Below are 11309 nucleotides of genomic sequence, written 5' to 3' on the forward strand. Positions count from 1 at the left end.
GTGTTACAAAATTTGTAAAGAGAAAAAAAAGCCGCCATAGAGACAGAAAATGACTGAAAAGTACAGAAGCTCATAAGATAAACTTTCCACCATCCTACCACTATCAGTTTTAGAACACTGAAATAAAAGTCAATCCTGGTGATGAATCGCCAGTATTCTTGCTCACTTATTCATCTTTCATTGTGATTAGTGAGCACCTCATTTCTCTAATTCAATCTTGGTAGTATAAAGCATCACGTGAAGTGGTAAACCTGCATAAAATTATATCAAACTTTTTTTTGGCACCATTTTCATACTTCTAATTTTAGTTACAATACAGGTGTACGATTTTATATGAAAATGCCACTGAGAGCTTGCATTAAATTTTTCATTTTTAATATTTAATTACAGGTTAGTAGTCTTTCTTTTGAAGAATTAGAAAGCTATTCATGTATAACCTACTTTTAACATGTTAAAGATTAAAATTATGATCTGTCTTATTTAGTATGCTAGTATTTTCTTTTAAAAAATTAGTTTAGCAAAAAAAAAAAAAAAGTTTGCTTCGTGAAACAGGTAGATAAACTGTAATAGTTTAGCTTAAAGCACAGTCAGTTCAATTGTTTTGGAGGAAAAACACCATTTAAGATAAACACGTATTTTCCATCCTTTGTGCAAATAGTATACAAAAATCTTTGTAGAATTATATACATTAAATACTTATGTATATAAATGAGTTAGGAGCTGGGAACAAAACTGACAAGAAATCGTCATTATTATTTTTTAGATATTTGTTTTTCATGTTTCATTTTATTGTAGTAATTGGCATATTTTAAAGTTTTGAGTAAAACTATGAATAACATGTTCTGCGGTTTGAATCTATAACAAACATGCAAATACATTCTGAAGAGAATTGGAAAAAGAATTTGACATGTAAATTAATTTTCACTCAAATTGATTTTCATAAATAAATAAAGTAGATGGAAGATAATTTTCGTGTTTTTAGCTTGTGAATAATTTTTAGCTTGTGCAGCGCATTGTGTTCCTTATGTGAAAATCATATTCATATAATTATAAACATACTTGCCATTTTAATATTAAGGAATTAATTTATGTATTTCGTATTTGTTTTATCTGAGGTTTTGCAAAAATAATTGTATATTAATTTTGACTTTTGAAAGAATGTTAAATTATCTCTTTTGATAATGACGAATAAGGTTAAATCTAAGTTTTGCTCATCTTTGTAAACAATTATCTTTGTCAATAACGATGAGTAATGGTTGGATTTAATACCCAAAAAATTATTACAGACATTTGGCTAGATTTTATTTAATTATTAGATAGCTTAATAATATTTAAAGACTTTATATTATTACTTGATTCCAAAGGTGTTGGGCACATCAGTGGCCGACCGGTTAAAGTCGATGAACACTGGTAGTTCCGTCCGAGGTTCGAATTCCTCGAACGGGCTGGCTGCATGACCGTTTTCGTGGATTTCCTCATGTGTGCCGTGTATACGAGCCAGTTTCTCTTAGAAAGTCCCCCACGAAGGCATCCCTCCCTTGGGAAGACAGCCCTAGAAGCTTTGTCGTAATTAAAATAAACGAAACCAAATCCAAAAGCGTTATTACTTATGAACTTCTATAAATTTATATTTTGATTGCTTATGTTTCTAGTTACAGCTCAGCTGTTTACAGTTTGCAATAGTTATCTTGGCTTCCCTTGAACACGTTTCATTGCTTATCCAAAAACACAGGAATATATATGATTGCTTGGGTTTGAGTATTTTCGGTATTAAGTGTTTACAAAAGATTTGTACGAATAAACAGCTTTTGAATGGTTAATCGTAAGCAGCTCTTGAATGTTTTTAAATTAAGAAATGAACTAGTTAATGTAGGTCTTTAGACTGTGAAAGTTTTTCCACAAGACATATTTGAGTAAATGTCACGAAAAGTAAAATTTTTACGATCCACATATGTGAGCTGGAAAAAAGATGTCAATAAGAAAAATGTTTCTAATATCCAAAGTTGAATCCTTTCTCCTCACACGAAATCCCTCGTAATATGTCAAATTACCCGAGATATCAGTCACTGAAATTTATTTCATTTCTCTAAAAGACATTTATTTAAAATGATTATACGAAATTTCACAAATTAGAAACTGGGTTAAATTTATAAAGCATTTATTTTTAAAACTACTACTTGTAGAAATGCTAAAATTATAATTTTTATGATGAAAGAAATTAATGTTAATACCTCTTCTATATCGTATTTACTTTTTTAGGTGAAAATTGTTAAAATTGTAAAATCTTTATGATTCCATTCGCGTATAATTTTGCGTATTATGGATCGGATTTTTAACCAAACAAGATTTAGCATAATGAGCAATAATCTTCTGATCAGAATTTGATTTATCTAAATACTTATAAAAATTTGTCTTACATATTTTAACGAAAATGGATCAAAACTTTTATATTTTAAATTAAAAATTTATTTCATTTATTTCTTTAACTAGAATCTTGAGTTTACAATCAACTGCTCAAGAGATATTTAGTTCTGCAACTATTGTCGTTTCTTTTTATATATATATCACGTATAACTGCATGCACATATTGCTTTGATAGTTTGCGGTTATCGGTTTCGTATCGATATGTTTCTGACGGAAAAGTGGCTTCAGATATGTGACAGATAATGTCGCACATTTTGAAAGATGGTATCTGAGACATCTCATGTCTTCTGTCAAATAAAATGTCAGAGAAAACGTAAATAGATAAGAATAAACTTAAACGTGATAGTTTTATCTTCCGATATGGAGGAAAAAATATGTATGTGAGAGAAACGTTTCCAGAATTCAGTATGGACATGTTTGTGAATTATAAATTCCCACCACACTGGTAAACATATTTCAGTGCAGAAATCTAGATACTCAATTGTAGTCAATTAAATTTTCATGAAATGTAGCTATTTATTTTATCATGTAGTCTAAATTATTTAATCTTTCATTAATCTGTACCTTACTAAAATTTCATTTACTATTTTTAATCTTGCACATAGAAATCATTTTCACTGAACCAGATCAGATTCAAGAATAACTGTTAAATTCGCTGAATAATAATTTAATTAAAACTTTATCTCAAATAGAAGGTAAGAGGCTATACCGTAAAGTTCCCTTTTTCAATAAACACAAAAATTAAGTATGTTTTTAAGATCACAACAGATGTTTTAATGAAAAATCCTAAAATATACCTGCTGGAACAATCACGATATATTTTGTATAGTTACGAAGACTTGACCATATTGCATATACTATTATGTTTGAAAAGACAACATATTATAAATTTAGTTTGAGTTTCGTTTCTTCAGAAATGAGACTTGCTTAATAAAAAGCAGATACCTTTAACCTAAATACTGAATTAAATGTAATATTCAGAAAAAGTAAACCAAATATTAAATGCGCGATATTTGATTAATGTCCAAGCATACATTTATTCTTTATTATTACAAAATCGAAATAAATACTCAAACATTTTTGACTTGAACTCCCGTTACTAGTGTTTGATTTTAAAATCATTTTTGTTGATTTTGTAATGCTATTTTCTGTGTTTAATAAAATTAATCTAATTTTCAGAAACGTAAAGGTAATATTTTTCAAGTACTTGGCATTTTATCCACAATAAATGATGCTAAAAAATGTAGTCTTCTTCTAATTTATTGAAGTACTAGATCTGAGATATATCTAACTAAATTTTACTTACGATTTCATGCATGTCATTTCCAGTCTTTACTTTTATAACACATAGCTTTTATATTTTACCTCTTACCTTTGAGGTTTGAAGATTTATACCTAATCTTTTGATCTTTTGCAGGAAAGGTTTGCTATTTAATTTTGTTTCATGTAATATAAGTACTGAAAAATAAGTATTTTGCTATCTAATTTTCCTAGGTAAAATCAAAACCGCTCTTTTTGATATAGAATCCAATAAGTTGAATTTGAAGTATTTCCCTAAGTATGTTTTGCTGGGTTTCGAATATTTTGTATTTCCTTAATTACATTTTGCTCAATGTCTAGTTTTTAAATACTTTTACTTTTATTTAGAAGACCTGCGAAAGTGTTAAATTTAATTTATGCTTACTTAAGCAAATAATATTAATGTAAGAGCCAAACAAGGGGTAAACTAGCTTTGAAACTAAAGTCTCCTAGTCTGAAGACGTTTAATAAATATCCTGAGCTCTATTTCAATATTCTTTCTTTAACCTACCAGCTTATAAAATTATAAAATACGGTAAGTTTGAGTAATGCCAACCTCTTACTTAAAAATCGAAGTCATTTAACGAAATTACAAGTAATTGGAACATTTAAGTGTACTGCATGTGAAAACGTATCGGTATGATTATTTTCTTCTTTAGTTTCACGCAATATAAAATGTTTCAAACAGTGTCACTTAAAATCAGGATTCAGAATGAAGGCTCTGATCTAGATTAGCTAATGCATCCAAATCTTTGGATTCCTTTCAAATTTCCTGCAGCAGTTCCATTTCTGTACTTTACCGATCCACGAAGCAATGAAGGAAGGCATTTGTGTTTGATTGGCAAACACAAACATTTGCTCAGCCTAGTGTTTCTGGCCACTTTACTCGCCCAAACCAAGCCTCTCCGCTTTGCTTCTAATTTTCCAGACACGTTGAGTCGCCTTTCCGTAGGACCTAGGAATTAGAGGAATCAAGTTGGTGAAAGTAGGAAAAGAAGTGTTCTAGTCGTGATTGAGCTGCGAAATTAATTGAATGGAAGTGTCAGCTTTTAGATTCTGCTTGACTTAGAATACATCGTTCTTTGGCTGATTTACATTGGTCTGTTTTCTTTTACTGAAGGCAATAAAGTCGTTTCTTAAACGTGTGCGAAAGTAGCCAGCGGAAAACTTAGAGATTCCATATTTTATAATTGTAAGCTAATGAAAGGATCTTATCATTGCATGTTATTTATTTGACCCATAGAATGTATTGCATTTTTTTACAAATAAACTAGGAAAAGATTGAAATATATAATATGAGTTTTAACTGGAATAATTTTAATTAAAAATCCTTTTTATGAGGATAAATTCATAATTATTGCAAGATAAGGAATTAAATGATTATTGCTACTTACAGTCAAAATAAGGTCCCATTTTAATTGGTTTCTCCTTACTTAAATATCCAGGATTATTTACTATTTTTTAGAATGCGAACATTATAATTTTATATAGTCAGTCCGAAAGATGCTTTGGATTTACTGCCGAATGCTTCCGGCATTAATTAAATATAATGTCTGAAGTCTTTTGTTTTAGCAATTGGGAGTTTAATATTCTTACGGTGAAATCTGTTATGAATTACTGCAAATGCTGCAGGAATAACATAGTACGAATGATTTTGTTTTACTTTAATTTAATTCAATTTATCACTACATTTTGCGATTTATTTCTCAAAACATATGTCGCATAAATTGCACTCTCCGTGATTTTATTTGTATATCGTCCGTATTTGTTATAGTTTCTCAATTAATATCAATATTCAAATACTATTATGCATATCACTATTATTTCTTTTACTTATATGCATAGCAAGAAGTAAGTTATTTCATTGCTTCTAAATGCATTTGTAAGTAATCAAAATCAGCTGTTTTTACCTGTGATATAAGGCTTCAGGTCTAACTAACTTGATTAAATCAAATTTGTTTTCTGGAAGGTTTTGCTGAGAATGCGAAAGACTAAATTTCAAGTTGTAATATCATACTTAATAATAATATTCCAATTACACAAATTTAAAAGCATGACCTTCGAGATACCTTATAAGCTTCAGTGTGAACTTTTAAGGATTCTAAAATTCATATCTAATATAATGCAGAAGGAAACAAATAAGCTTACTAATTTTTTATGTATAATGGAAATATTAATTGTGCTAAGGCTATGAATTCAAGTAATTGTCTGCGCTTGGTAATATTTTAACTGAAATTAAAATTAATGTCCAATATGTTTTAAAACTTTTAATTTTAAATCATATAACATAGATGAATTTCTCTACAATTATAAATTCACTATATATTAAACATTATTTTTCAACGTTACGCTTCCAATCGTATACTGAAATAAACTAAGCAATTCTGCATCATGCGCTTCGGAACATAAATGTATACTAACATTTCTTCTAAGCCTATACTAACATTTCTTATAAGTATACATAAATGAAAATCTTATATTTTAATTTAACAAACATTGCACGGCCAAGCTGTCGGGTATTAAACTTTTTAATAATTAATTTGATGAAATAAATCTCATTACAGCAATCTCATTAGAAAACTTTCTTTATCTATTACAGATTTTTCACTTTAAAGCTTTTCAAAGATTAAATCCTTATTGATATACTTAAAATTAGCTATTAGTTTATATCAAGTGCTTTATACTTTATTTTGTTATATTTATTTGCTACTCTGAGAAATACTCGTATATTAATTACACTAAGTACTCTAGTTAAACTTTATTATTTTAAATACGAAATTAAACAAGTTACATTTTCAGTGAAGTTTTAATCATGTTATGGGGGAACTTAATTTAACAATATTAATCTTTATGCAAATTACATTGTATCGGAAGGATTTATTTTTACGCTAAGTATTTATGAAAAAAAGCCATTGTAACTACTGAAGGTATTTGTAATTTAGATAAACCAATGTTTTCGCAGTAGCAATTCATTATCAAGCCTCACAGTTAAGTGGAACGATAAAACTTAAATTAAAATTTAGAATCGTGATATTATAGCAAGTAAAAAACTTAGCAATACTTCGTGTAGAATGAAATAAAAAGAAAGTAAAAATTTGGGTCAAAATATTCAACTAGTTATCTTGTGAGAAGCAATTCTAAGTTGTAAAGATGGTATTAAAATTGTATATAGTGCATGAAAGGAATGTTCTGTTTAATGATTTAGAGGTTATATCATATTTTGATATTATTTGATGGATTCGAATACCTTTTATGTTGAAATTTTGAATTCTGATTTAGAAAACAACTTTGAACTTTTATACTGAGTAAATTCTAGGCGGTTTGATATAAACATTTAAACATTGTTTCCGAAATAAATAAAATTCCACTAAACGCACTAGCATTTTAAAATGCAGGATTAAAAATAAAATTCGAAACATATTTTTCGAAATCAACGTAACAATTTAACACTTAGTTTTAATCCTTAAATTATGAAACTCAGTAAGCATTTTGTAAGCAATTTGTAGAGTTTTATATGATATTAGATAGACTCTCCAATCCTCTTTGTCTTTAAAAATTTTTCCTTTCGTTATAAATATAGTGCAATTGTTAGATTTCTTAGTAGACTGTTAGATTTTAATTGTTAGATTTCTCTAAGAATTAAAAGTTTACTCATATTTGAAGGAGATATTTAAGATTAGTCATGCCATTGACTAGGGAGTAATTTTATTTTAATAAATTGCTTAAGAACTATTTAAAGCAATTAAAATTACTGAGTCAAAAGGTTATACTGCGCCAAAAATTGAATATGAGATGAAACTAAATTTTACAGTTTTTACAAGCTTTATTATGGTATATATGCTTAATTTCATGAGAAGAAACTTTAATCATTAAAAACTTTAATCGTTTGTATTGTTAGGAAATTCCTAATTAGGAGGAAAGCCAGAGGAATATCAGTTAGGATAGATACAGCAAGCTGGATCATACTATATTAAAAGTCTAAACTTACTTTTAGTGAAGTCAAGATCTCTCAGAATTCTTCAAGCATAGTACTCACAAATTAGTATGTTAATTTTTCCTCTTTAGACAGCTCATTTCCTTTCAGATTCTCATTAAACTACTTTACTTTTTTTTGGATAAACACATTTTGAACACTTTTTTGGATAAATATTCGAAGTTCTATGACACAGAAATCGATTGCAGAACCAAGAAATTTTCTAATCGAAATATGAACTGAAATTTTGAAATTGTCAGAACTTTGGTGACTTTTGCATATGTCTATATATGTATTATTTCAACACCTGATCCCAAGTCGTTTTTAAAATACAAATCGAAGTGTAGCTTAAAAACTGGAATCATAAGTTTCGAAAATTAAATTTTTAATTGCAAAATACTTTTAAATTTACAAATCAAATATGAATGAATTTATAGTTAAGGTAATTAAGTCATAGCTGTTTGCTTTGCGAAACATTATAGGTATATGTTACAAGGTATTAACAGTATTTATTTAAAACACGAAAAAATTAACTTTATATTATTGAAGTCTTAAGAGTGTTTCCTTTCATTATCCTATAATTAAAATTATGGAGAGGTTTTACTGTTACAGCAGTAAAACACATTAGATACTTTTGCGCTCACTAAAAAACTTTCATCTTACTTCGGAAAGTTCATTGCTACATAAAAGTCTTTAGAAAATGAAAAGGATTTCTGACATATGCTCCAAAACTCCTTGAGAATATTTTTCTATCCCTATAATCGATCTAAGGAAGGTAAGAGGACATAGAAACTGCACATTAGTAAGGTTAAAAGAAAACGCAGGGAATGTTTTGAAGTGCCCACAGAGTTTTAAAACATTTCCGTTAAAATCAGACTTGTTTTACCCTGATGAAATTAAGAAAAGCTGAAATTAGAGCAGAGCGTGTTCATCTTTAACTGGATGTAAAACAGAGACAGATTAATAACGAACATTCAGATGTTGCTGGAAAGTTTGTTGTTATCAGTTTCCCATCTTTCCCCTTTAATAAGTTTGTAATTTTACTTAATGGATAATTCGAGTATGGCATTTATTTTAGTTCTGACATAAAATGTATGACGCAAACTAAAAAATTAATTAAATATTAAGTAATGCTAAATAATGCAGAAAAATTATATTTGTTACATGGAATTGAAAAATGCATAGTTAATACAATTTGCTTGAGAAAAAGCAGCCAATGAAATGTATACACTGAGAGATAAACTCCTGAAACCGTTTCTTAGATATTTTGCATAACGAAATGTATAAAAAAACATTTATAAAAAAGTTTTACTTATAAATGTGTGCACTTGTATGCCACTTAGAAAAGTACGTAATAGTGCCTTTCATTTCTTTTAAGAGGTGTCATTGATTACAGTATATAAACATGTGTTGTAATTTAATTGAAATTTGCAAATAAAGGATAATGTCTGCAGCAGCGCACAAAAAAAAAAAAAAAAAAAAAAATCTAAAATCACAGTTTTTATACTTTATTTTTTCACAGATATATATCTCTTTAGTTGAAAACTATTTATATTACTTTAACCCAGTTTTTATCAATATCAGATATTTCTCAGGGACTTTGAGATTTGTCAATGATAGGAGATTTCACGTTATTTGCGCTATGGAAATTCAAATTTTAAGTTTTGTGCTTATTTCTTTGCAACGAATTTTGACATGTCTACTAATGACAGTATAATAATGATTTCAAAATAAGTGTTAATGGAAAATATACGTATCACGTGGATGCATTACTTTAACATTAAGTGAAAAGTTACGCATCTGTTCTAATTTTATTTGAACTTTCGTTTAGAATAACTGAAAAATGAAATGAAGCAAAAATTATTAATATTCAAGTTATCTATAAAAGTATTTTAAGAAAATTCTGGAACATCTTCATATTTCATTCTTTTATACAAACAAAAGAAGATCTAAATTTTTTAGACATTTCTTGATTTATATTTTTACATGCTTTTTACATAAAATAAATTTCGCACATTTGTCAATATCAAATATATTGTTCAAATTTTTAACTATAAATGAAAATTCAAAATACGTAGGAATTCCTTTTTCATTAAAAATGATTATTATTCACCTGTCATTAGCAGTAAAACAAACAGCAAAAAAGAAATAAAAAACGCAAAGTTTTTAAAGCTGCATTATATATGTGTCATTTGTCACTTTTAAGTCACGCGCTCTAAAAAGTTACGAAACTTTACTAAATGATAAAAATCAGCTCCTTACCCAGAAGCGGCGACAGTTCCTTGATTTCTGAGTGCTGGGGCCAAGAAAAGCAAAACACAAAGCATCAACGAAGCAATCATCCCCTCTTTCATATTGGCTACGCCATGGATCGAGACCGGATCTCAAGATACTCTCGAAGTGCCGTTAGAGTTAGAGGTCCAGCGTGCGCGATGGGAAGTTTTCCTTCCACCCAGCTTAGACCAGATAATGCCGCAGCACACCCATTCGAAAGCCCTCTACCCCAGTCCAGATTCCGATGAAGGTTGTGCAAGCAACTGGGGGAAAAGGAGTAAGACTAGATCGATCCCTAAACGGACCGCTCGCGGTCGACACGCGCGCCCCCTAACTTGCCCCCTCCTCTAACAACTTCGAGCAGCGAATCCAATCGATTTCAAACGGCCCGCGCGCACGCCCACGGCGCAGTCTTCCGCAGTCCGCACTGCTAGCTGAGACATCTTCAGTTGAAGTGTAGAAGTCCAGCGCAGGTCTGTTAACTAAACTGACACTTCACGAAATTGTCAGTTTGCTCCCTCCCCTATTCTTAGACTCGCGATCTCTTTTGCATGCTGCCATCGCTACCGAACAACGCATAGCCACGCCCCTTCATTCATAATGACTCTGCCCGCGAAATTCGAAATCAGTTGTAGAGACAAATAGTTTGCGCAGGCGCGCCTTTATTGATTCCCACGTTTTTCCTCTTAAGAATACTTAAACTGTCATTCCGTTGAAATAATTGCAGTCTTCACCTCCGAGAGTGAAAATTTAATTTTTTCGAGAAGCTGTTTATCTTAAAATGTCGAGTTGTGTTCCGGTTTAATAATGCTCGAGTAATTAATATTTTTGACATATGTCCCTCGATACATACGAAATACCGTTGCGGAACTTTGCTTCCTAAATTTCAGAACTAAGTTTTAGCACTGTACGGAGTTCATCGCTAACTGATGACTATTCAAGAAAAAATAAATAAATGAATATTAGAGGTGAAATTTATCATGAATTACATTTAACTTTTAAAAAATATTAAAATGAAACATTTACAGAATCAGAAAAAATTTATGAAGTTCTTAAAAAACTTTTTGATGATTATTTCAACTAATTTCTTTCCGTTCTTAAGGATGCGAATTTATCTATGTATTATGTTATCTTTAGCTATCTTGGTAGACGGTGATACTCAGGAACTATTAAAAACTTTTGTAGATCAAGAAAATAATCACTCTGTAAAATTTAAATAATACACTTAAAAACACTCCACTACTTATTGTTTACTTTGCCCTTCAACTAATTTGCCTGTAAAACAGTTTTCTTCTTTGCTTTATAATTATGAAGGAAAAACCATCCATAAGCTCTTACT

General features: G+C 29.5%; 1 protein-coding gene across 5 annotated transcripts in view; it reads right to left on the reverse strand.

Moving 5' to 3' along the window:
- The window catches only part of LOC118188938 (gamma-aminobutyric acid receptor subunit beta-like), a 439491-nt gene extending 429132 nt beyond the window's left edge, over positions 1 to 10359 (reverse strand). For 2 of the 5 annotated variants that reach the window (XM_035359468.2, XM_035359480.2), the window contains exon 1: positions 9959 to 10355. In XM_035359468.2, coding sequence (XP_035215359.1) covers positions 9959 to 10050 — 92 coding nt within the window. In that variant the 5' untranslated portion in view covers positions 10051 to 10355. Of the gene's footprint in view, positions 1 to 9958 lie in introns of all 5 variants that reach the window. The other 3 variants (XM_035359492.2, XM_035359488.2, XM_035359475.2) reach the window with 3 other exon arrangements.
- Between the last annotated feature and the right edge of the window lie 950 nt (positions 10360 to 11309).

Source organism: Stegodyphus dumicola, chromosome X1 (genome assembly GCF_044657685.1).
Source record: "Stegodyphus dumicola isolate Sdum_Otavi_A_Nest chromosome X1, ASM4465768v1".
Lineage (NCBI taxonomy): Eukaryota > Metazoa > Arthropoda > Arachnida > Araneae > Eresidae > Stegodyphus > Stegodyphus dumicola.